The sequence below is a fragment of the Siniperca chuatsi genome, linkage group LG21 (genome assembly GCF_020085105.1).
Source record: "Siniperca chuatsi isolate FFG_IHB_CAS linkage group LG21, ASM2008510v1, whole genome shotgun sequence".
NCBI classification, from domain to species: domain Eukaryota; kingdom Metazoa; phylum Chordata; class Actinopteri; order Centrarchiformes; family Sinipercidae; genus Siniperca; species Siniperca chuatsi.
In genome coordinates, this window is record NC_058062.1 from 12,086,566 (window position 1) to 12,113,794 (window position 27,229).

General features: G+C 42.0%; 1 protein-coding gene across 2 annotated transcripts; it reads right to left on the minus strand.

Annotated features, from left to right (window-relative positions):
- Positions 1-69: 69 nt before the first annotated feature.
- Positions 70-27,071, minus strand: LOC122868948 (ubiquitin carboxyl-terminal hydrolase 22-like). Of its 2 annotated transcripts, XM_044181412.1 has the most exons (14): positions 26,574-27,071; positions 25,659-25,691; positions 12,559-12,691; positions 10,720-10,833; positions 10,517-10,618; positions 9,359-9,525; positions 7,706-7,865; positions 7,044-7,149; positions 5,369-5,527; positions 4,122-4,248; positions 3,255-3,346; positions 2,717-2,779; positions 2,097-2,246; positions 70-2,014 (listed from the first exon to the last, which is right to left on the minus strand). In XM_044181412.1, the coding sequence occupies exons 1-14, from the start codon at positions 26,691-26,693 to the stop codon at positions 1,972-1,974; spliced, it is 1,569 nt and encodes a 522-aa protein (XP_044037347.1). In that variant the 5' UTR covers positions 26,694-27,071; the 3' UTR covers positions 70-1,971. The 2 variants fall into 2 exon arrangements, with proteins under 2 accessions (XP_044037347.1, XP_044037348.1); XM_044181413.1 differs by lacking the exon at positions 25,659-25,691 and having other exon boundaries at positions 26,574-27,069.
- Between the last annotated feature and the right edge of the window lie 158 nt (positions 27,072-27,229).

Consider the following 27,229-nt stretch of genomic DNA (forward strand, 5'->3'; position numbering starts at 1 on the left):
AAATACGTTATATTGTCCTTATGAAGGTAAGGATGGATGGAAAATTAGACAAAAGACAGTACATACACATTCCAGTTTTGTTCTGAGTTTAATCACTGAAACGGATAATGAAGCTCTCCTCTTCCTTTTCGTTTCAGCTGCGTCCCTGAATGTCCTTGGGTGGCCTTAACTGCTCCGTGATACATCAAAACCATAGTGCGACCACTTTACAAGTCTTTGATTTTACTCTTCAGAAACCCTCCGTTGCCCTCTAGCTGAGGTTCTGCAGCAGACCAAAGGATATGCATGTTTGTTTTCAATTACAGAGCAGCTAAACAACCAGGGGTTGTGGTTTTTATGTGGCATTACTTTGTGATAGGTTAGAGCCCTCATCTTATACATGAGTGAATATTTTTTATACATACACAATCAGTGATATTCAAACAAAACAGACCACAACACCCTGATGTGTATGTGCATTATCTAAAGTCTGACTTGACACCATACTGATTGAATAGAGCACTGGGTTTACTGCACTGCAGAGGCAAGACACACCACCAACCACACTGGTCTACACCAGCCACACAGTTGCCATGGAGAAGATGATGGATACAGAACCAGGCTGTGGTCGCACAGTGCCCAGATACGTGCAATGTGTTTTACCCTCTCTCTCTCTCACATGATCGTCTTCCCATCCCCAAACTAGAGAACAAAAATCATGATGGGCAGCAGGCCTTGAGGCATTACTGAGGGCAATTTTTCACATATTATAAGATCATGAGAGCCCAGTCGCATGCAGTGTTGTTAAATGGGCTTTTTTTTTTGCACAGAGCATTCAAGGTGTTAAATGAGGAGAGACCACAGCATTCTCACATATTATAGGACCTCATCTGGAGTTCATGTATGAGTCTTTCTCTTCAGAATGCCATACGAAACCCAAAGCTCACATTCAACATACAATTCATAAACAGCAAAAGTGAGCCAATTTAATCATCACCATCATTATACCAACAATTCCACAAGAATGAAAGTATAATACGTCCAAAAACATTTTCAGTACCAGAACAGCGAGGGACATATGACTGTACTGAAAACTTTTAAAAAAAGACAATGAAAAGAACAGTAAACAAAAACTCAAAATTCAATGAGTTGCTAAAAAAATAGATATTCCCTGCCCTCAACCAGACTTAAAAATAAAACAATCAACACAGTAAATAATGGAACATGAGCACACTCGGGTCCAAATCTGCTTAGTTTCCATGGCAGCACTTCCCCAGCAACTGGCAAAGGCAGCGTCTCTAAGCTCTCCCATGTTTTCTTTGCTCTTAAAAAATAGATATATACTAGATTCATACAGTATTTCATAACTAAAGTCACAAATGATAAGAATCATAACCATACCTTTAAAAATGTTCTTGCAAAGTTCATAATACATTGATTCTATTCTTTTTTTTTTGCGTTCAGTCCCATATGCATATGACAACAAACTGTCCTCCATCATGACTAAGTTAAATGCTTGGTCAGTTGAAACGAGAGCACCATGGGAGATAAATGGAGGCTGTGTGAGGGGGGGTGAAGGGGGGGTCAGAATACTGTAAAAAAAATCCAGATGTGCCCAACCAACATAACGGTCAGTCACGCTCAGACTGTGCCCCTGCAGCAGGAAGGAGAAGGGATAGAGAGGGATGTGGGGCCTCTTCCTTCTGCCCATGCCTGGAACTGACGACGCCAGACGCTTCCTCCTCCTTCTCTCCTCTTCATTCAGTTTTGTCAAGTAGATGCCAAGAAGTAGCTCAGTGCTTGTTTTTGTTTTTTTTCTCTTGAAAGGTTGCATGATTTCACACGTCTTTATTTTTGTCCTCCAGAACTGGAGGTGCAGACTGGTAGTCAGAGAGTTTCAGGTAGGTTTGTGTGTTTGTGTTTCATCCTGTCCCCAGTCCCTTGATTCTCTCATTAGAAGCAGTGGTTCTTCATGCTCCGTGGTCACAAAGACTACTCATACTCAAGGAACTGTTTATGGTAGAATAAGAGATACCTGGGGGGAGAGAAACATTCCATTTAGATTTTATACTCTGTAACATTTTGTAGCAATGCTAATGTCTTGTTTCCATTCTTACCCTTCACTATCAAGTACATCCTTAATGCTGGCCTTGGTGATTATGGCATCATCACATTTGAACCACTGGTCTTTGTGCTGGCGGATGAAGCTGGTGTAGTGGCCACTCTCTAATGTGCCTTGGTGGTTGACCACCGCAAACAAGGAATACCTGGAAATAAAAGAAGATGTGAATTTGTCTTTGTTTTGTTGTCTGACTTCACATTAACACAAGTATCTCATAAAGCCCCATTATCCTCCCCATACATGGGTGCCTTCATTTGTCTTAAACCCCCATACTGTTGCTCTTTCAGGGTCTTTTCTTGTGTATTAGCGGCCTCATCAAGGAGCATACTGACTCTTGTCTCTACTACAAGCAACCTGTCAATGGTATTAAGACAGTTAATTCCCCGTAAATGTCCTGGAAAATTAAAGCTATTGCAACTGCCATGGATGAAGAAAACTAAGCAGCTTTTAATAGGCTTCAAATTGATTTCATTTGGGGAAGTCACAGCCGGATGCTTCAGGTCATTAGCATGTGCTGCTGTGCGAGAGTAGAAATTTATACTATGTCAGTGCTGCTGTGAAGTGACAGTGTTAATAAATCAGTTTGCTGTAATACATGTTTTCCAAGGTACTCACTTATTGTCGTTGTTTATCACATCAACCGTCTGCTGATACTGCCCATTCATTCTGCTCTCTTTACTGCAGGAGAAAAGAATACCAAGATGTTAGCATATATAATGCTGCATGTACACGTAAACATGCTACACTGGCACACAAATCCACTAGATGGCAGAATTATCCTATCTATGAAAGCTGATATCCTCCCTGCCTGCACCTCTAATGATCTTTCTGTCTCTTAACAGGGCTGAATGGATGCTACTGCTAGGGGTGGGGCAAGACTGCTGCTGCATGGTCTACTGACACTAGTATATATTTATAGGGAGCATTTAATAATGCTGTTTTGGCATAGATGCAGATGTGTCCGTACAGAGTATGTATTGTGTATCATACAGTATGTACATGTGCAAACATTAAAATGTAATAAACCAATTAAATAAGCTGCTCCAGGGTTTTTAGAAACTTCTGTGTTCATTTATATCTGGATGTGAACACTGGCAGGACAAGATTCACTATTTGGGGTAGAGAAGCTAAGGGCTGCTAGGTGGAGGCTTACCTGGATGCCATGAAGGGTGTCATGTCCAACTCTAGAGGGAAGGAAACATATGTAGTGATCTTCCTCCGCAGTTTTGCAGAGTGTTCAAACCGCTGGGGATGGCCAGAGATGGAGGATAAGCGGGGGGGGGAATGGAGAGAGAGAGTGGGGAGAGGACACATATTTAGAAATAACAGGCATCATCATTACAACATACAAAAAAAAAAAACAGCTAGCGAAAAGTGAAAATGCATGATTTCCATCCTGGCTGTCACACACTTACGCATTCATAACAAGATAATAACAGGCTTGGATTGATCTAAGACGATCTTCTTGCAGCCTGTTCTTATGAATATCATAAATACATAATGGGCCTCCAATACTGTTATGATAAATAAAACATGGACAGTGGACGACTGTACGAGTCATTAAAATCAGAGGTGTCCTGGGACACTGTGTGAATAGGCTACACAGTAGGAGGTAGTGCACCAACAACTGAATCGAATTATGAACACATCTACGCAGAAGCAATGTACCAGACAGCTAAGTGACTGCAAAATCTGAACTTTGCCTCCATCAGATGTAAGACTGCATACACAGGACAAAATTGATCATATAGTATGGCATGTAAATATATCTATATATTGCAATACGATGCAGATGGATGCAGTTATAAAAACAAATTAAAATTAAATAGGATAAAAAAATAAATAAATAAAGCATTTGGATGACTGTTTGAGCCACATCACAGCTCTATTTAAAAGACACTACTGTATTGGCTGTTTTGGAGTAAAATCTCAATGTACCCTTAAAATAATTCAATTGTCAGACAGTGACTTATAATATAACAAGTGATAACTGGCAGCACGTAGTCACTGGCTGACTCACTTTGAGATGGAAACATGCTACGATGGGGAGCTTCTTCATTGTCAGCTGTTTGGTGGACTCCTGGTAACTATGGCAACCACCACACTTGATTTTGGCACTGCTTCCTAGATGCTCGGGCCGTGTAAACCTGCAGAGACAGGGTTGGAATAAAAGAGAAGAACAGTGGGTGTGTAAGAGCAGAGAACATGTGGACAAACAAGAGAGAGGAAGTGAAAACTGGGGAACAAGAGGAAGAAAACTATTATGGTTATATTTTCCTTTACACCCCACAACACATAGTTCTAGTCCTATGACTGACATGAATTGGATCTGAAGATGTGTGAGGGCTTGGGCATCAAGTCTGCCTGCAGAGTTTTGGTGCAGCCATTGTGTATGTCAGCCCACCCAACCCAGAGCCCTGCTAGTATTGCCAACGCTTCTATCACCACGGCAACAGCAACAACCAGTTCTGTACCTTTAAGAGACTTGCTGCAGCAACTAGGGGTGTGTGAGGAGCTGCAGTAAAAAAAAAAAAAAACAAGGGAAAAAAAAAAGAAAAGTCGGAAGGAAAGGAGGCAAGAGAAAGAGAGGGGGAGGATGAGACAAATGCGAGAGGTAGAGAGTGAGGGCACGGGGGAAAAGGAATTAGATGGAGAGGGGAGGGACTGAAATAAGATAAGGAGAAAGGGAAAAGAAATTGCAAGAATGAAGAAGGAGTAGAGGAGATATGAGAGGTCACACCTGCTCTGCCAACCTGGTGACGGCTGAAGATGAGATCCAGGGATAAAAGGACACCATATGTGACCCCTCGTACAAGTGGAGGCATGAATGAAATTTATTTTACCACAAGTGGAGACGATTGATACCCATGAATTTGGAGAGGTGGAGGAAGGGATAAAGGACAATAAGCCTATTGAAAGAAAATAAGTAGAAATTGGCAGTACCTCGTTTCCTTTCCAAATGTCATGAACATGATTCATTTTTAATCTAACAAAGTTTTAACACTGTCAGTGTTGTGTATCAGCGCAGAGGAACAAAGATAGTAGTACTATACATGAAACACGGCTGACCTCTGTTTTGTTTTTTTTCCAAGAAGCTTCTCTGATTTAGCATATTCTACAACCTAGATAACTGGGAATTTAGTTTAGACAGATGTAAAACAAATAAAAAAAATAAAAAGCATTAATAAAAAAAACACAAAGAGAAAGGAAAACCTGACAGGCAGAAAAAGACAAGCTATCTGGTGTCAGCTGAGACTGAAGCTGTACCTGCGTAGGCAGTCTGTGAGCGTGGTGGATCCTGACAGGTGGCTCTCTCCATTGACTGTGCTGCCATCCCCTCCAGGGCTGAGGGGCCAGAAAGGTGTGGATGAGCCAGGAAGGTCCAGACTGATGTCCCAGAATGGATCTATCGTTGTGGAAACCCCACTAGAAAAAAAGAAAGAGAAGGGAGTCAGTTTACGACGTTTAATAAATAGAGTGTGGTTATGTGTAGGTTTGTTTGTCACTTATTACAGTTCATGATGAAATCATGATGACATAGATGGCAATACATACGCTTAAATTCACACAACCTCTGAAGATTGTGATAATGTTTTTGTGTAAGCCTGCTGGAAGATTGAGTGTGTGAATGTGCATAATTACCACACTGTTCTCCAGGTCCATTTACAATTCAATGAAGCGTTACATCAAATTGGCTTTACATAAGGAATTTGTATTATTACATCCCTATGACTGTGATGACTGCAGCCCGGGCAAAATCGAGGCTTCCAGTGTTGAACGCATGCAGTATACACAAATATATACGCATGGGGGATGGGCTACTGCACATTATCACTGTTAATTAGATGAGTGGTGGTGCTGTAATACCCGGTGGTATCAGCAGGTGGCTATTAAGGCAAATGGGCACGTATTTATGATGGTGAGAGAGCAACCCCGCAGTAATATGGCAATATGGTACCATTTTTGTTCAAAAGACCTTGGGGGATGCATTTTCTGTTGCTTAAGGCCTTACCGATTCTTTTCACTGTGGAGGTAGGTAACATCGCTTGGCGTGTCTTTGTCGTATATGTAGTCTTGACACACAAAACAATATATTCCACCTTATAATAAGTCTATTGCTGGAAGCAGGAAGGTGGAAAAGAGAGGGACAAAGAGAGGCTTGGCTTGCCTGCTAGTTTGGGTGAGGTGCTTTGCAGTTCAGTGCAGCGTGCTAGTGTTAATGTGACAGGACAGCTCTAGGGGGCAGGCAGGCAGGCAATGCTTGGGTTGTGCTGCTGTCTAGACAACCCCCTTACAGCAGCTCTGCAGGGACCGGGTCTTTAAATAAGAGCAGTGGAGAGGACACAACCAGTGGTTCACCCACTCTGGGAGGACGGGTGGTGTCCACATCGATCAGCCCAGCGGTGAGAGGCAACTACGGCATCGAAGGACAACAAGGATAGATGAATGGATGAATAAGTAAATGTAGGAAAAGAGGTAGAAGGGGTATAGGTGGTGATGTGATGCTCCATCAAGATGAATGGACAGCAAACATCTCAGGTGGGAGATGGTGCAGTCCCTCATTCGTCCAGGAGTGTTCCATCGTAGAAAAGGTTTCAGTCGTAGTCATCTGGACACTGTTTTCAAAATCAAGACGTTTCGGCTCCCATCCGGAAGTCATTCTCCATAGTGGAAATGGTCTGAGAACTCAGAAATTTAAGCTAATCTGTGTTGCTTAAGCCCTGCCCTCAGGGAAGAGTCTTCCTGAGTGTCTGCTGTTTACTCTGCCTAGTTTCACCTGAAACTGACCTTCTTTTGTTTCCATGATGGCCCAGTAATCAGGCCTATTGTGACTACGACTGAAACCTTTTCTACGATCTCAGGTAGGACTTTCCACTTTTCCAAATTTCCTTTGCTTCTTTACACTTTTTCACCAAAACACTAGACAGACACACAAACTTACTGGCAAACTTGACAGGTAACATCTGATTGCAGGCCCCCAGTGAAGATTTGGTCAATGATGCAGTTACAGTGGTTTGGATTGTTGGCCTTCTTCCCGTTGTCGTCTCCTGCGAAACACAAAGAGCAGAAAGTATAAATACACACACAGATAACACCAACAACCTCTTTAGCACCTCTGAAGGACTCTGTCTGGCCCTCTTTCTCACTTTAACATTCCCCTGCAGCAGAGCCTCCCTGCCACTTCACAACTCTCTGGATTCCCTATAGCTAATCGAAGCAAGCCTTACTGCAGGGTCTGTGGGTGAGTCAGCCTGTCATTGCACTGCTGCAGGGGCCTATTGACATTCCTCACACTGCTTGCTGTTCCCCTTGGTACACACCATTGTCAGTCTCCTTCAGTATGTTTCCAGTGATGTAAGGCACTGTGCTCTGTGAGTAGATCTAAGGTGCAACCCCACATGCTGGATCAGAGACAGTAGGTGGCCCAGTCCCAGACACACTCCTCTCAATCTGGCCTAACAGAAAATATCAAACGCACATGCAAAAAAAATCTAGAGTAAACCCTTTAAACTTACTGCATTTAAAGACAACATACTATGTTGTTTTTACTCCAAATGCAGTATACACACTGGGAATGATATTTTGATTGGTTATATAGCTTACTGATGGTGTCCCCTTTGCAGTGCCTGTGTAGTACATCCAACGCTGCGATGAGGAACTCGTGGGCGTCTTGCTGCTCATAGCCTGCGAGGTGACGTGCATGAGTCCACACCAGGTGCAGCAGCCGGAAGGGAATGTGGGGCGAACGGTGGCCCGAGTAGAACTGAGAGCATGTAAGAAAGATGGGAGAAGTGGGGGGATAGGGGATAGGGGTTAGCCTATTTTTCCAGGTGTTACTGGGTGCATTATATTTTATCACCTCTTTGCCAGTCTCATAGCTACATTGCTCAACGTGATCTATGATTCATTGTTGAACCCGTAACACAAATGTTCTGTCAGTCAAGGTGATTTTCTGACTCTTTAAACCGCTACTTTCATCAGATTTGACATGTCACCTAACAGCAACAGCTCTAATGACATCTATAGAGAGGAGAGGTGTGAGGTGCAAGACAGAGAAGACATAGTGGCTGGAGAATGGGAGCGTTTGGAGCAAAACCATCTATCTGTGAAGTGTTGCAGAGTCTTTGCCATGGGAATTCGAGTGAGTGACAATCCAGGTCAGGGTCAGGAGATGCTGGTAAGAAAGTAACAGAGCGCAAGAGTTGGCAGGGTGCAAATATCTACAATGAAGTTCCAACCAGAGCTCATTAATGCCACAGAGGGCTCTCATTTCTCGACACGTAGATGTCGCACACGCCTCGCTTTATTCTCCACATCTCTCTGAAATCTGATTGAGCTGTGAGAGGGAAAAACATGCCACGCTGACGTCTCCAGAATCTTACTGCTCAGTTTGAAAGTGGTTGACAAACGAAAAAACGAAATGAAAAAACGCTACAAGAGGAGGAGGAAACGGGGGAGAGAGAGAGGAGAGAGAGTGGCTGATCAAAGCGGGTGGCGCCTCTCACCTTCACATCTAAAAGGCTCTGTTTGTGTATGTGTGTGCGCACGCGTGTCTGCAGAGTCAGAAGACAGCTTCTGATGACAATATGGAGGCGGGTTAAAAAAGAATGAAGGAAGAGGATGGAAGTAAGCAATGAAATTCGAGAATGGGGAGAAGACATGGAAGTACAAAGACGTTGGAATGATACCGTGTATGTTTGTTAGTGCGTTGGGGAGGGGAGGGGAGGGGATGATGACTCAACTCATTATAGCACCACTTGCCATCTGTGGGCCCATATATACTGGGAAGTGAGAGGGTGTAAGAAAAAAGCGAGGCAGTGTGGGAGCAGACCAGGCAGAAATTACATAACATTCAGGGCCGACAAGTTTGTCAGATGTAAAATGCTAAACTTCTGTATCAAAGATCTGGGGTTAAAAAGGCTATAAATGGCTGTGGAACATAATTCGACTCATCATTCATTGACTGATCAGGTTCAATAAAGGTATAATTACTGCGCTCTGCTCATTCATTTGTACGCGGCTCTGTACATTCCTTTCAAGCAGGATTTTTCCCTCCTCCCTCTTTGGACTCGACAAAAGAGCGCAACAGTGACTCAGCCTTCTGCAGTGGGTTACACTGCGAGAGAACATTCTGTATTATATGGTTGTTAAAAAACTCTCAAATTATGGCTCATTTTTAATCACAAGTTCTTCTTTTCTTTGCGGGATTAAACAAACCTATGTAACAAGTTCACACACGCAAACTGTGGATCATACCTCCTGAAAGAGCTGCGACATCTCACACACAAGACAGGAGTTTGATTGCATCTCGCACTTGTGTCTGTCGGAGAGAAAGAAGTCTCGCAGCAGCGGTGTGTGTGTTAGGGCCTGAACAATACAGTTCATGAAACATGTGTTGCCCAGGTTTATTAACCCTCGTAAACCTGCAGGACAAGAGGAGACAAAGAAAAGTGTGAGAACAACATGGCAATGAAGACAAAACATGACATGATTCATACTGCTGGCAATGGAGAGAATGTGAATCACCAAAATTAGAGAGCATACATTTATTGGTAACCAAAAGAACCACACATATAGATAGATATTTTGATAATTAATTAATAATTTAAGTAATTTATGAAGCTAAAATGCCAAATATAACCTAGTTACAGATTCTCAATTGTGAGAATTTGCTGCTTTTCTTTGTCTTATGTGATAGTAGACTGGATATCTTTGGCCCCCGGAGCAGACCCCAAAGCTGTGAATGGATTAATTTAGAGTGAGAAAGTAAAGCTACAGTGCTCCAGTGATGGCCAGTAGAACAGGTGAGACAGAGCAAGGTCTTGGGTCTAATCCATTTGGGCAAAGCTTCGTTCTGGAAGAGAGGACTCAGCAAGAGCTGTAACACTTCAGACTGGTCCTGGTGTGCGCACACACGTAAACACACACAGTCTACTGCCCAATCAGGGCTACTGACCAAGCTCTTTAAAGATACAAGGGAGTGGAGGATGGCAGGAAACAGCAGGCAGAGGGAAAAATACAAACAGCAAAAGGACATGTGCAAAATCAGAAACACAATAGAGATAGCAGGAAAAAAAAACAAAGCAACAGATCACTGAGAAAACAGTACAGAGATAAAACAAGTTCTGAGGAGACACAGAGACAAATTCAGACCCGTTGTGGTGTGCGTCTATCACAGAGGGAACACTGTGTTCTGCCTCTTGCTGTGCACTGCCTGTGGGGCTGCCTGGTCCTGTTGACCTTGGGTATCACACTTAAATGCAAGAATAACCCCAAGTACACTTGCGCCATAGGCACATGTAGAAACACACACACACACACACACACACAGCTATAAAGAATCCCTACAGCACACACACACACAGTCTAAGGATGAAAAGCTGCGCAGACTGAATAGCGCAGTCTATTGCCCACCTATGGTACAGTTTGTAGTGATTTTCCTCCGCTTTGGATTGTGTCGTAATAATTCTAGCTCCCTCTTGGTTGGCTCCCATGCTGTGTATTTCTCCCCTATGCCTGTGGATACAAAGAAACACAAATGTGACGGCACTGAAATATCAGGTGGCCTTGTTTCAAAAGCTGCATTAAGTTCTCTGACAGAAAACAAAATGCTATACCTTGCAATTTCCAGGCTTTCCTCTGTTCCTCTTTGGCAATCTGCTCCATGTCTTTGTCGTATATGTAGTCTTGACACACAAAACAATATATTCCACCGTATAATAAGTCTATTGCTGGAAACACGAAGGAGGAAAAGAGAGGGAGAAAGAGAGATTGAACCATAATTACAAATAGATTTTTCCACCACAGTATCACACAATGGGTTTTATTTTACTGTCCAACCTCACTGGCAGCCAGCCTCAAGACAAGTGCTTTCTCTGCCCTGCATTTTCCACTCACTGCAATATGTCTCATTGCTTGCACTAAACAATTATAAGATATGTGAGGGAAGCAGTGATGGAATAGTTGTATTTGTCTCCCACCCCCACCTGGGCTTTCAACTAACACACCAGCCTCTTCCATTCTAAAACTCCACGGCAACAATACCTCAGCTCTGTTGCCGTGACAACCTATTTTTAGCTTAACCGGACATTTTCTGTTTTTGGTGCTACCCACACTGAGAAAGTGAGCTAATAAATCATGTAGAAAACCTGACTGGTGTATGTTATGTTGTCATCACAGTGCCATGTTTTGTGTGTGTGTGTTTCTTTGTGAGATAAGAGAGCATACAAAGAAAATCATGTGGAAAAAATTAAAGACATTTGAAAAGCATGATCATCTTTCCATGTCATCGTTCTTTTCTCTGGTGAACCATGGCTACATTTGGAAACTTTGCACTGAATAGGATGCTCCTCTCTGGACAGCATCAACAACCCAGTTAAGAGAGAAAAATGAGAGCAACATTAGTGGCAGCGAGAGGAAGAAGATATAGACTATGACTACTGCACAAGACACAGATAAATATTGCTGACTTAAGTGAAGGACGAGAGCAAAAAATGAGAGGACAGGGAGATGGAAGAAAAGAAGATGTGAAAGGTGTCCAGAGAATGAGGTGGCTAGAAAAAAGGACAGGAAGAAGACATGAAAGGAGTCCTGAGGAGTGAGGTTGTTAAGAAAAGGAGATGAAAAAGATGTAAAAGGAGTTCTGAGAAGGGAGCTTGCTATCTAGCAGTCTAGCAGACAGGGGAGTTTGGATTAATTTGATTAGAGGTGGAGAAGTGTCAGAGAGGCTCCTGCGGAAAGCTCAAAGCTAATTAACGCTGTAGCTGTGCACATGAGGTGTGTGTGTGTGTGTGTGTGTGTGTGTGTGTGTGTAACCAAACTGTTGAAATGCATTAAAATCAATTAAAGCCATTCAGACAACTACGAAGCCACCCTACTGTCTCCCGTTTCCATATTTAGTTGTCCTTGTCAGGGTAATATCAAAATCTTGCTCATTAGTGTCATTGTCTTATTTAGACTAATTAGGATGTAAGGATGAAGCTAGGCTTTCTGGTAGCTGTGGATTAGAAATGTCTACCCCTCCCCTGCTGCTGTATGAAGGGGAGTGTACTAACTTAAACCCATGACATTTGACTGGATAAGGCGTTCCCACCAGAATGGTAATATTCTGCGGTTAGAGTGAGGTTCAGCTCCCTGTCTGCTCAGAGGAGGAAGTTGCCCAGAGTAATGCTGTAATCCCTCACTGATAATAGCTGATGCTGCAGTGGGCCACAAGGGTGCATGTGAATGTGAGGACTGACTTGAGAGGACTGAGCCTTTGACATAGGGAGGGACAATATATTGATATTATCATTTGTCAACTAACTATTTTAGCTCTATTTCTTAAGATTTTTGTTTTAATATGGAGAATTATGATACACAATTTGATGTTTTAATTAATACTACAAAGCAATTAGTTAATTCTGATTGGCTCCAGAATCATTTCTTAAAAAGTTATGAGTGAGTGCTTGGCTTACCTAGATTGTGTCTCTTGTTTTTTGCGTGCTCGTGGATGTGTTTCTTCGTAAAACAGCCGAAAAAGACGCAGTAGAGACAAGAGTGGAGTCGGTTCAGGTGGGCGCCACACATGTGACAGATACACGACTTGGCCTGGAGGGAAAGACCCAAGGGAGAAAGGGGGTTGGGGAAGGACAAGGGGATAAAGGAATTGAGAGCAAGAAAGGAGAGGGCAGTCAGTGTGGTGAGAAAATCCTTTGCAGCAGGACAGAGCCCTGAGCTATATAATGTAGAGTGGTGTAGGCAGACAGAGTGGAACTCCCTGCCAGCTGAATTTGATTTCTATCTTCCAGTCAGTCACACAAACACTTCAGAGGACACAGTGTTTGAATAGACCTGATATGAAGACAGACTAAAGATTGCTGGGCCTGTTGACAAATCCAGTGCAGTTGTTCACACAGTCCAGTCGCTCTCTAACACATGCAGGGCATGATGGGATTTAATGTTTGGCAGGCACACTGAAGAAGGCAAGCAGAATCTGTCTGAAGCACACAGTAACAGCGGCTGGAGTTTATTCAATTGGTGTGACTACAGCACCCAGAGGGAACTGGAGAAATTGAAGATTAGAATGCCTGACATCTTCGGCAAACCTGCAAAAATGAGCCCTACAGGGGCTGCACAGGGGCATAGGTCCCCCCGCCTTATGCATAGTTCAAATTACGTTTGGTGGGTATGCTGTATATACGCAGGGCTCGACAGTTTCACTCACCTTTGCGACTAAAACTAGATGTCTGCGAACTGTAAAATGTATTTAGGAGCACATGTGCGAATAAGAAGCATTACAAAATTCAGCCCAAGAAGTCTATTTTTTTTTCAGCAAAACACAACAACGACAATAATAGTAGTCACTGTGCTGAACCAATGTTGCCTGCTGAAAAAAAATCACGTGATCCACTCGTTAGCGCAAAGAGCACTTTTTCCTACAACAACAACAACAAAAAAAAGACATCAAGAATTAAGACGCAGTGAGCTAGATAGATAGCTAAAGTTAGATAGCAACATACTGAAAGTATGAAGCCTATTAGTCATTATTTCAAAAGAGAGTGCAAGAGAAACTGAAGTTTCGGAAGTTTAGACTGAAACAGTCGACAGCGAGGAGGAGATGAAGGAGATGGAAGAGAAAGGTGATGAAGTAACGTTAACTGAAGCCCCCAGGGGCGATACCAGTTCATCCTCCACTGCAGGTAGGAAACAATTTTAACCTGCAGTTTTGGTGTTTAGAACTAAGAACTACTTTATTATAGAGGTGTTCATACCGTTCATACAGTTTATACTGTTTATACCATTTTTAAAGCAGTTTAAAGTAAAAATAATTAAATTATTAAATAAATACAGTTTGAAACAGAAATAATTCAAAACCTAGTGTACTTTTTGTATTCAAATAAATTAAAATCATTTTGCTTGTAAATGTCTCCTTGTATCTCTTTATTAACGAAAAACATTATTTGATACATTTTCATTGCACCCCTAAAGTTTTTATGCGCTCCTAAATTTTTCAACTTTGGAGCATGTGCTCCTTGGGGAAAAAAGTTAGCATCAAGCCTTGATAAGTAAAAAAATGTGCAACAACTGTGAGAATGGGGAGCCCAGAGAAGGGTTGTTAGTCTAGCATGAGTGCCCATGACCAACGAAATGTAAGGGAGAGAAAAGATGAACTGAACAAAGACTGGTAGATAAATATGGACATGGTGAACACTGTCACAAATTTTGGCGAGAAATGTGATACAGATGCTGTGTGTGAGTGCAGGCTCACATGTACATGAGCTTGAGTTTTAACAACTGCATTATGAAGGCATCAAGACCACAGCTGTCTAAGAGTGCTTACATTTAACACACAACCCCCATCCTCTCTAACAGGTTTCACAGAAAAAGCATCCAAAAAACTCTCAAGCTGATAAACACAGCAGCATAGGCCTCACAGACATGCAGGCAATATGGCTGTATAGCTGTGTACAGACTGTTGAACCTGGAGCCTTAATTGTGGTGGAGCTGTCTGAGGTGACACTGTCTGAACACCGCAATGGACAATACGATAGTAGAGAGCTTCAACAGCAGGTCTACTGGAGAGAGAGAGAGGAAAAAAGAAAGATGTGGATGTGATGCCCGGCACAAGGTAGTATTAGGAATAGTCCCAAATCCATTTCATTTTGACCCTCTAAAAAATGTACAGCATGCAGATTGTATACTAAAATGCCACGGTCATTTTAAAAACAATTTGTACATCAGTAAATGCAAAATCTTTTAGCGGTGATTATGCTCAATGCTTTCATTGAACAGTTCTGTTGGTGACGTGAGTGGAAGTACAGCAGAAAGTAGTCTGCAAGCCTGCTTTTTAGAGGGAGAAATTGAGAGGAGTAATAAGAGAGGAAAGACAGAGTGATCGAATCAAAGCCTTTCAGGGTGCAGATCTGCCGCAATGAGTCGCCCACTCATAGAGAGAAGGCAGAGGGAAAGGAGGTGTGAAGCAAAGGTGAAGAACTAAATGAGAAACTATTGGCTGGAGAGATTTTCCAGTTTTCAGTTTCTGGTACACTGTGGGACACTATCTCGTAAGACAGACTCACAGACTCCTACACACCTAACTTAAGCTACTGGACTTGAACTCAAATGCCCTGTACTCTATTGTCTGCCTATTGCTATCTTTTGACTAGAGATACAATAGTATAACCTGACACCATCTGAACAACATTAAAGCGTATTGTTGCAGAGAAATAAAAGAGGCTGTGTTGTCAGTTTCACTTCATCCTCTCTCTCTGTGCAATGGGATGACTAAATAGCTAAAACTAATAAATTATGTGGTATAATAAAGCAATGACTAGCTCATGAAATAACTTAACGGATGACTCAAAACCTCATCATCCAAGACCACAACATTTTAGGTTAATTTTATAAAGAAGCTTTGTTCGAGAGCTAGTGGTTCCCACAAGAACAAACACAAATGTTGCTAACAAAGGATTTGCAGTATATACTCAAATAATGGTTGGAAGTGGTCAGTATAATGAGGCCAATGTTAGGTTATTGGTCTTAACTATGCATAAATGCTTTGTGTTCTAATAAACTGCATGCATCCAAATGCATTGCCAAATAAAATTCTGTATCTATCACTCAAGACATCTGTGACGTAAATTTTTGTTCGAATTTCGAAAAGATTAAACTAACTGTCCATCGCTAATCCACATCATCCTGCCAGTCATGAAGTTTTTAGCCACTATTGATTTCTATTGCCTGGAGCTTACGCTCATTTTTACTTTTTAAAAAAGGTATACAGTGGTGTGAAAAAGTGTTTTTTTGCATGTTTGTCACACTTAAATGTTTCAGATCATGAAACTAATTTAAATATTAGTGAAAGATAACACAAGTAAACACAAAATGCAGTTTTTAAATGAAGGTTGTTATTATTAAGGGAAAACAAAATCCAAACCTACATGGCCCTGTGTGAAATAGTGACTGCCCCCTGTTAAAACATAACTGTGGTTTATCACACCTGAGTTCAATTTCTCTAGCCACACCCAGGCCTGATTACTGCCACACCTGTTCTCAATCAAGAAATCACTTAAATAGGACCTGCCTGACAGAGTGAAGTAGACCAAAAAAAATCTTCATCTAGACATCATGCTGAGATCCAAAGAAATTCAGGAACAAATGAGAAAGAAAGTAATTGAGATCTATCAGTCTGGAAAAGGTTATAAAGCTATTTCTAAAGCTTTGGGACTCCAGCAAACCACAGTGAGAGCCATTATTCACAAATGTCGTAAACATGGAACAGTGGCGAACCTTCCCAGAAGTGGCCGTCTGACCAAAATTACCCCAAGAGCGCAGCAACGACTCATCCAAGAGGTCACAAAAGACCCCACAACAACATCCAAAGAACTGCAGGCCTCACTTGCCTCAGTTAAGGTCAGTGTTCATGACTCCACCATAAGAAAGAGACTGGGCAAAAATGACCTGCATGGCAGAGTTCCAAGACGAAAACCACTGCTGAGCAAAAAGAACATTAAGGCTTGTCTCATTTTTGCCAGAAAACATCTTGATGATCCCCAAGACTTTTGGGAAAATACTCTGTGGACTGACTAGACAAAAGTTGAACTTTTTGGAAGGTGTGTGTGTGTCTCATTACATCTGGCATAAAAGTAACGCTGCATTTCAGAAAAAGAACATCATACCAACAGTAAAATATGATGGTGGTAGTGTGATGGTCTGGGGCTGTTTTGCTGCTTCAGGACCTGGAAGACTTGCTGTGATAAATGGAACCATGAATTCTGCTGTCTACCAAAAACTCCTGAAGGAGAATGTCCGGCCATCTGTTCGTGACCTCAAGCTGAAGCGAACTTGGGTTCTGCAGCAGGACAATGATCCAAAACACACCAGCAAGTCCACCTCTGAATGGCTGAAAAGAACATAATGAAGACTTTGGAGTGGCCTAGTCAAAGTCCTGACCTGAATCCTATTGAGATGCTGTGGCATGACCTTAAAAAGGCAGTTCATGCTCGAAAACCCTCCAATGTGGCTGAATTACAACAATTCTGCAAAGAAGAGTGGGCCAAAATTCCTCCACAGTGCTGTAAAAGACTCATTGTAAGTTTGCAAACGCTTGATTGCAGTTGTTGCTGCTAAGGGTGGCCCAACCAGTTATTAGGTTTAGGGGGCAATCAGGGTTTGGATTTTGTTTTCCCTTAATAATAACAACCTTCATTTAAAAACTGCATTTTGTGTTTACTTGTGATATCTTTGACAAATATTTAAATTAGTTTGATCTGAAACATTTAAGTGTGACAAACATGCAAAAAAAAAAAAAAAAAAAAAAAAAAAAATCAGGAAGGGGGCAAACACTTTCACACCACTATATAATAAAGCTCGTTGTAAGCAATTGTGGAGTAATTATGTTAATTTCTTTAGATTTAAAAAATATATCCATTCTACCTACAGTCTTATTTTTCCCTGGCAGATCTTCAACAAAAAAATTGTTTGTGATGGTACGGATCTGAATCTTGTGTCATGGCATGCTAGGGATATGGGTTTTACATGAAACACCAGACATATGCTACTATGCGCTGCCGCAAAACTCAGTCAGGTCTGTGTTTTGACTGAGCATTAGTAGGTATAGGCTAGATTGTGATGACATTGCAGTAGCAGGGATATTCGGGGTCACAGACCCTAAGCTCTGTTTTTATTCTGTCAGCTCTGAAAGGGGGTGTGTGAGAGAAGAGGTAGCACCAAAATCAGCAAGGGGTGCTTTTCCAAGAGGGATATATGGCAAGTGATGGGAAGAAACAAAGGGATTAATTGTCACTAAAACCAAGATCAAGACAGACATTTACAGGAGACTCTTTGAACTTTTATGGTAGAGGTTTTGTCATTAACATGCAAAGAGAAAAGAAGGGAATAGAAGATAAAAAGAGAGTGAAGCAGAACTTGTGTTTTCAGAGTCTAAATGAAACCCTACATGTGCTAGCAAAAGGTAAAAGACAAGCCACAGGTTACGTGGAAACACAGGTGAGTTCAACTGAATTCTTAAATATATCTCTTGGTTGCCTCTAAGTCTATCCTACCTAAGCAGTGATGTTAGTCCCCACTCCTCCTCCATTGCACCAGGACTCCAAGTCAAAAACAAGTAATCCTGCCAACGCCACGCCTTGCCCTCCTCCTCACTCTACCCTGCCTCAACACCCTATTCCACCCCACCCCCCACCCCAGCTTCTCTGTGCTCTCTTTCTCACCATGGTTCACAGGCTGTCTATTCCTCAGTATCAGCAGTCCTGCTTTTATCTGTGCCCAGGGCTTTTAATGTTCTATTAGATAAGCTATTGATCAGCCACTGGCTCAGATGACTGGAACAAGTGTTGGACAGGTAGCAAGCTCACGTTCGTGCTAGGCTGCATCTCCCATCTGGGATGCGCTCTTTGAGGCAAGTTAGGCTGGGTTCCATGTCCAGAGGAATGACCTGCTAATGTACAAAGCTGTTGATTGATGGAAGAACAGATGCAGAAAGGCATTAGCTGGATGAATAGATCTCCGATACATCTTTAACGTGAAGATAGCATTACACGCTTTGTGGGTCTACTGAGTCTGTGAGTGGCCGTTTGCTAACAATGACCAAGGTCCAACAACTACAGAATGAATCTTCAAATGTTCTAGATCTACCTGCATACATATAAATCTAAATAAAGTAACACCCATACTCAGCTTCATCTCCTCCTGCATTCTTTCAATCTGACTGCATTATTCCTCCCTCAGCATTTAGGTTAATGCATTCATATATTCAAACAGAGCCAGTAATGTGATGAGCTGTAACTGAGGAGGAGAGAGAATGATGACGACAATTATGATGTGGACAAAGGTCTGGCTCTACTGAGCACGCTCCTGCTGCTGCAAAGAACAAACTGGGGAGGGGAGGGGAGAGAGAGTCAATACAGAGTAGAGGGCACAACTATATGAGAGCAGTGACTCACCGTGCTGCCTCACACTCATAAGCCTGTACATTCTTTACACACACACGGCTTGTGGCAGTTCTGCGTGTCTTCTTACATACCGACACACTCAGACATTGTTAGACATTTGCTATGAGTACTCAGACACACTTACATACATCCACCTAGTTCTTTCTGATTCTATATCTTATATGAACAAGCCAAAGGAGGCTGGGGAGGGAGACTAATAGTGATGCTCCAGAACCGTGCTGCTGACTGACCCCGTGGGGCTGCAGCCTGTCAGTGCTTTGGCAAGATGATGTTGTTACCCCCATCCCCCATCCCCCTCACTCCCCACTATCTCCACATGACAATGCCTGGCCTGCAAAATGCAGTCTCACTAAGCAGCCCTAGAGACATACACAATATGAATTTTACTCTCTTCTCTTTTCACTTCCGTCCTCCATGAGCTCATTATAACCTATGTTGACAATGACAAGCTGTGTGGTCCTTGCACGAGAATGTATTCCCACTTCATCCAAATGAATCAGAGTTGTGGGAGAGATGAGGGATTGTTGGGGTGTTTAGTTTGGCCTCATACTGTCACACACTTCTATAAGGACATTATAGCTAAACCCAGAGCCCCAGCCTATGGAGTCTGGCTTCTTGCCGTCTTCAGGAAAATAAATAAAACGGAATAAAATGCAGATGGAGCAGAACTAAATTGATATACTCACGTTGGAGAAGCTTTGATAAAAAATGTAGCCTAATGTTTCTCAAAAGGTTTGTGCAAGCTGTGTAAGTTGATGGGATAAAGCGGGGTTTGCAGCACATGGGATGGCTCTGCATAGGCGTGCATGTGTGAATCTGATTAAGATCACTTGATTAAGGAGAGATAGGTGGTGTTTCTTTCTTGATTTCCAGAGATCAGAGGGTTTAGGAGAAAAAAAGAAGAGGTTTCCACTCCCTAAAGTACAGTGAAAAATTATGGTTTATGCAAAAAATTTGGTGTGGTACTAATATTATGTTGTGAATGATTATTTGGTCCCAGACGGGCGACCTGTATCCATATACACATGTTCAGAGCGGGAACAGAGGAATACACACCAAATACACATGTTTAGAAAACTGCCATACTGCCTCATAAAGGAGTTGTGAAAAGTCACAGAATGTCCGCTCATACAAGAGCACCAAGCCAACATTTATCCAATTCACCAGTGTGTTGACTGACCAAGGCTGAAAAAAATAAATAAATCAAGTACAAACATTGACAAACATGAAGGGCAAGAGTGAAGATCATGCAGACAGCAGTGTGTTTGTGTTTGTCTGCACAGATGGTTAACAGTTAAGCTCCAGCTTAACAAAAGGATGTGTGATCATTTGTCAAACATTGCAGCTACCAGATGTCCACAACCACCCTGCTCCACTGAAAGGAAACACACACATTGAAGAGGGACCACTGATGTGACTGACATCCATAGCATAGAGCTTCTGAATGGTCCCTTTGGACTCAAATCTCATCAGATGACAAGTTGATTTCTTTTTCATCCCCATAGCACCAATCAGGATCCACAGAGCCTTGAACATTGCCTCCAGGAAAATCTATGAGCACTACCTACAGAATAGAGGCACAGTGGAGCTATTAGTGCACTACAGAGTATTTAAAAGTGAGTATATATAGAGCAGACCTAAGTAATAAAATATCTTGCAAAGGACAGAGAACCATTTCCAGACAAAATGTCTAGTCCCAAGAAAAGCTGTCACTTGGGCCCAAGGTTTTAACAACGGGGAATAATTGAGTGTCCACACTAGAAGAGATTGATTGCCTTTTGGTTTTGGGCTTGGCCGGCCCCTGGAGAGTGACTGACAGCTCATTAGCCAGATGGTGGTACTAAGGGAGGGCTGGACAGCAGCCTCATTGGCTGGCTCAGGCCATGACCAGCATGCTTTGTAGCAGTGATGTCTTTCCAGAGCCTGTTGGGCAGTCAAATGAGAAGTACCGTCTCTAGTTGAAGTGAAGGCAAGGAAGAGAAATGGTCAGTGGGAGAGATGGAAGACGGAATCAGTCAAAGTCAACTTGTCTAGATAGGAGGGGCTAAGAGGAGAAATGAATGCAGTTTACACAGAGATGAGCATAATCAAAATGCAAATCATGTTCGTCCCATGTCACACAAATTCTCAAATTTAAAACTAACCCTTACCGAGCCTTATAAGCTTACATGGTCATTGCACATACTAGCTATATTAAGCTATAGCCCCCTGCTGATTTATAGGCCGGGGTATCTCTGTAGCACCACAATGCTTTGTTTTTAATGGTATGTTGTGACACATTGTACCTTTATCAAAGATTGCAGCTCCTGCGATTTGGATAATATTTCGATTAATTAATCAAGTTCAGCCCCAACAACTACAGCGTTAAAATTATGAAAAGATAAACAATACAAGCATTTTTTTGGCATAAATTTAATGGGATGATCAAGAGGCAATGAGACCGTGGGCTGAACTAAGTCTGCAAATAGAAAAAAAGCAAAAGCAAGGAAAAGGAGGAAAACAAAGTGTGGGAGTGAGCGCAGAAGAGGAACAAGCAAGGGCTATGAAGAGGCTGGAGGAATAGATCCTGATGCTACAAACGTATGCTGTTGAGTCAGGGTGCAGGCCTGTGATGTGACGGGAGACAGATCTGACAAAGAGATCTGCTCACAGCACAGGAATCAGCTACTCTCTGGCTTTAGTCGTGCCTCAGTGCATTGTGTGTGTGTGTGTGTGTGTGTGTGTGTGTGTGTGTGTGTGTGTGTGTGTGAAGTGAAAGAACAGAAGGGAGAAGAGAGTGACAGAACGAAGGAAATGTGTCATGCTTCAAAATATATCCGTTTTCCTACCTCTGAAATTCCCAGCAACATCTAGCAAACGGTTTCTTTCTCATGTTCCCTCATCACATGCAGAAGGGGGGTTTGCAGTTGTGGGAAAGGAGGGGGGGGGGAGACGACATAGATCCTCTGATCATATATGATTTATCAAAACTAGAAAATAAAATAAAAAGTTGCGTTCAGTCAGCTATCTGATCACAACCCTTAACCCTTTAATCAAAGTGACAGCAAATTCTTCAAAGCAGTTATGGCTGTAAAATTCTGCCAACCCCACCCTCCCTGCTTTCATCTCGCCCAATTTCCACTCAACCTAAGATAATGGCTCTGGTTTAACTGCATGGGAGATTCCTTCATGGTTACAGTGTTTTAGTAGACATAAAACCTTGTCTTACAGATAGTAAACAGAGCCAATGCTGCTGGATGTAGCAGCACACAAAACAAATAATCATGACCTTCATGAATATTCACACTACCCCTCCACCAGCCAGTCACAAACTTTAAATTATGAAAACGACTGGAGTTGGGCCTAAAGAGTAATGAATTCAACTGTTAAAAGCAAGGGCAGGTTTCTATGTACGAGCTGTGTTGACATCCTTGTGCAAGTCTTCTTAAATGGCACTTGGCAATTTTGTGGAACAAGAATCTCAATTAAGAGAGGAAACATAAGATATCTGTTCAGACAAAGGATCACTAAGGCTCACATGCCATACTCAAGCAATCGCTCATTTAACAGATTAAGAGACAGGGGTCAAAGTAAAGACTCTGGAAAATAGAAGGGGAAGTACATCAGAAAAATAGTTCCTCCTATGCAATCTGAAATGTTGCTGATTTTTGTAACATGACACAAACTGACAGTGGGTGTCACCCCTCTGGCTACATGGTATGGCCAATCAAAACCTTTCTACTGACTGACAGCCCTTGACATGTAGCATACCTCAACCAGAACAGAATATAATGAATATAGATGCACACTCGAAAAATCATGTCAGAGTTATTAGTCTGGATTTAATATCCATTAACACTAAAGATAAAACACTGTATACTTGTTTATTCTTGCCATCTCCCTTAGTGGAACATCTTTAATACACTGCTTAATTTGCATTTAATTGTTTTTTCCATGGAGCATTTGTGTCATATACAATTATAACATTATTTAGATATAGTTAGTGTTTGTGCACACAGGACAATTAAGACATGTTTACGCAAAAGGACATTTGACATCACCAAATTAAATCCATCATTTATGGCTGACACTTGTGTGCCAGTTCCAGAGTACACACTCTCATACATTGTGTTAGTGTAAACCTACATGCTCATCCCAAGCGAATGGGACATTTCATCTAGGACCAACATGCCAAAGAATTATTATCCTAATGTTTACTAATCAAAGATAGCAGATCCCAAGCCTGCTGATGTCTGATGTCATCTCTGCAAACTGCTATCTCTGACATTCATTCTGCCATTTGTTACCCATGTGGGTTATAAGATTGTGTATGCAGAGCAGGTGACAGATTTTCCACTAATGTTCCTGCACATTGCCTGGGAATTGATTTTAGCTTGAGGTAGAGAGGATGACAGCTTGCAGGGAGGCTGCTGAGGACAGACTATAGTAAAGGAAAAAAGCATTGAGGAAACAAAGAGAAGGTGAAAAACAGCAATTCAGGATGAAAGGCACTGGCTAATGACACCAAGCCTGAATACAATGTCAAAACACATCTTGTCTATCTCTCAGTCTCTGAATGGCAACTTCTATGTATAATGTGCCTCTTTTACTACAGCACTTGCCATGTATTTGCCAATATTGTACTAAGACAAATATGCTGTAAGCAGTGCAGTGATAAGCTCTTGTTTTATCAACCATGCGAACATTCAGAGTACCCCTCAAAGCCACTGTCATCTATTCAAATAACCATTTTGACAAAGCAAGGGCAGATGCGGCATTTGTATTGCACAATGTTATCATACCAGGATGTGATGTTAAAGGCACCTCGTCTTCTAGCTCATAATTCTGAACAAAAACCAAGACTGCCTTACCTCAGGAGAGTGCACTCCCTGTGTACTACTGAAGCAGCACTACACCTGCTCTGCATGTCAGATTAGTTAGGTGGTAAAGAGGCTCAGTGAAGGGGGTGTAAGACACAAGACACATACTCCCATATAGCCATCCTGAAGTGCAATTAGACAGTAGAGAGAACACTTCATTCAGGATATATATATATATATATATATATCTCATTTTGTGAGGCAAAACTGACTTTAAAAGCCATTTGGCAGTCAGCTTAATTGGTCAACAACTATTCAGTAATGCAAGAGCATGACCACTTTCTAGGCACAGTCTTTCAAAGCACAGCAAATGGAGAAAATATATACATAGCTGCATTTCTAGCATAAATTAATAAAAACAAAGGCTTTTCCTTCTCTTTTCACGTGCATCATAGCCCAAAATAAACCTGTAAATGTAATTATATATCTAAAATTTCACTATTAGACACAGTGCTGGTATTTTACAGCAATTTTTCAATGACAGAAACATAGCAAGGCCTGTTGTCAGTTATGTAAGATTAATTCAAGATTCCAAGGCCACAAGTGTATTGTGACGCAGTGACATGTGAAACGAACTAGGTGGTGCTCATATGTAAGAACAAAAAATTGATGAAATGGACTGAAGGGCTAACGCAATCCAGTCTAAAAGTACCAATGATAGCTTTTAAGTGTACAGAAACTTGCTAACAACAGCACAACCTAAATGGTTTCAAAGCAATATTGTCTTTTAATGCCATCTAACCTTGAGGACTATGACAGCCAGTGGGCATCAGACATGGTGGACTGTTATTCATGCAGCATGTCCGCAAGTGCATGGCACGGTAGAAAAACAGGGAAGAGAAAATTCACCATTCACCTCATATATTGTCACTGTGTTTCTCTCAACATGGCAGAGACAAAACAGTTTTTGTCAGAGGTAAATCTTAGATGACAAATGGTGGTTGTTGCTAACGCACTGGTTGTGGAAGACATCATCTTGGCAAAAAAGGTAGCAGTGTGAGGTTGGCAGGGATGACACAGAGTGTGAGGCTTTGAAAACTGATACAGAAATAGTTCTCCCAAAAGTAAGCAACAGGCCAGATAACAGATAAACACACCTACGGGGGCTGAGCAGAACATTGTGAATTGCTTAGGAATGAGCAATGACCAGTCTTATTACTTATTATTGACAGACAGACTGAGCTTCCGTTGATTTAATTCCTGTCAGGTAGAGTGTGAGAAAGAAACGAGACAGTCGAAATTAGCATTCAGTAAATGCTGGTAAAATTGTTGCAGTGTCACCCACTGATAACCTTTTACAACTGTCTCGTACATTTTCAGATGCTCTCTTACACTCTCTGATGTGCTTCAGGGTGTAAAAAGCATCAATGAAGACAATGCGAACACTGTGCTCAAACCAAAGCATGTCAATACAACACTGTATAAACAAAAGGGTCAACCATCTTGCACTAGCTATTTGCTTTGACATGCCCGCAACGTAACTGAGCTATGCTTTTGGCTGTTTTGCTCATTGTCCACCCTCCCACCTAGTAATCTTACTGGCTGTAAGAGTGTATCACAGCAGATATGCGGATGGGGCTGAATTCTTCCGCTACGTAGGTTTACATCTAATATTCAGCCCATTAAATGAAAAGGCACTGAGGCACACAGATAGGTGAGCAAGAGGAGAGAAAGCAAGCCAGCTAGCTCTTATTCCTCTTAAGTATGTCAGTGAAGATGAGGAGGGGATTAGCATCAACTCACCAGCTCTGTCCATCCTGCATTACTCGGAAGCACCTATTTTATCATAATGACATAAAAACGTATGGCATAAGAGAAGCATGGATTTCTTGTGACAATAGTCAACCTACTAATTGTTCCTAATCCACAGTGAAATTGAAGCTTCTAGGTTTTTTAAAATGAACAGCATTGCACAAAAACAAAACAAAAAAACAAAACAAGTTTATGTTGACAAACAAAAAGCAAGAGAACGGGTTGGAAAGTGAAAGAAACTGCAACACAGTCCAGTGATGACATCATATTGTAGAGGGCTATTCCGAGCTGTGTAGGCCGAGCAGGTGTGTGATGAGCCCGAAAAGAAATTGGCAATAAAGTAATCTGCTGACGTCCCAGCATCCAAACTCGTGAGTGGATGAAGAAAAGTGCAGAAAAAATCCCTGACCTGGATGCCCAAGAGAGAATCGCTAATCTGTGGACCCAGTGTGTGCGTGCGGAGAGACACAATGGGTCAATTTGGTGTGGTAATGTTAGCCCATGGCCACAACTCTCCTCAAACCCAAGTTTAGCCATCCAGCTAACTGTTCAGCATCTACCAAACTGAACCGGTCAGCTAACCTAGCCGATTCACTCGCGACAAAAAGGTAGAATAAGCACTGCTTGAGCTAATAAAGAGAAATTAAGTGTTGCAGTTAGGACTGCAAAGAAGCAACCAGTCTTGCTAGCTAATTTACCGGTGATAACCTAGCTGGCTAACCTTTGCACTAGCAACAGTACTGCTGCAAGAGTAGTTTCACTAAGACCGTAATTTTGTTCAACCCGTTCAGTGAGTGTGCTTCATGTGGGACATCATTTGCACCCCAGTTCTGTGTCTGTCTGTGCAACATTAAAATTATTTCACTTTTGTTTCTGAGGCTAACGTTGAAGTTCCTGTGTTTTTACCTTGCGTCTCCTCGTCTCAGCAGTACCACTCCAAACAAAGCATTGGTATATGACTCGAAGATTTTGTTTCCAATTATCCACCTTATAACCGTTCACATGGGAGCACCCGGCCGGACTCATGACAGACAAAACATTCAGTTTGGGTTTATAGGTGACAATGAAAAGTCTCCTGGATGATTCACTTAGCTAGCTAGCTAGCACGAACTGTCTGTCCAGAAATGGTTTCCGTTTGGAAATGGGACAATCGATGTAGTATCCAAAATGCTCCTCGGGCATCTGACAAACACGGTCTTTGACTGACTAACTACAAATCTGTTCATGTAGTCATCTATCAGAATTATCACTTCACTAAAAATTCTGCTCCTCTTGTTGTTTTGACAGTTGCCTTTTCCTTTAACGTTAGCTCCACTTCCACTCTCACGATTAGTTAGCTTTCTTTCTCTAGTTAGCCTGCTAACACTCAACTACAGCTTCACAATGCCCGCCCAGCGTACACCGTGATTTGCCAACACAAAGACGTTACGTCACTACGTTGGTTTTAGAGCACGTTGGGTGCGCTCGGTTTGGAACCCAGTATGTTCCGTATAGGTCACGTAAAATCAAGTCAATTTTATTTATGTAGCCCAATATCACAAATCACAATTTGCCTCAATGGG

What these genes read in the sequence shown, in the direction of transcription:
- LOC122868948 (XM_044181412.1), bottom strand. Translation starts at nt 26,693, where the DNA reads ATGAGTCCGGCCGGGTGCTCCCATGTGAACGGTTATAAGGTGGATAAT. An exon ending in TAGCATGTTTCCATCTCAAA is followed by an intron (nt 3,347 to 4,121) that starts GTGAGTCAGCCA and finishes GGCCATCCCCAG; the next exon opens with CGGTTTGAACACTCTGCAAA. An exon ending in GTGATAAACAACGACAATAA is followed by an intron (nt 2,247 to 2,716) that starts GTGAGTACCTTG and finishes TTTTATTTCCAG; the next exon opens with GTATTCCTTGTTTGCGGTGG.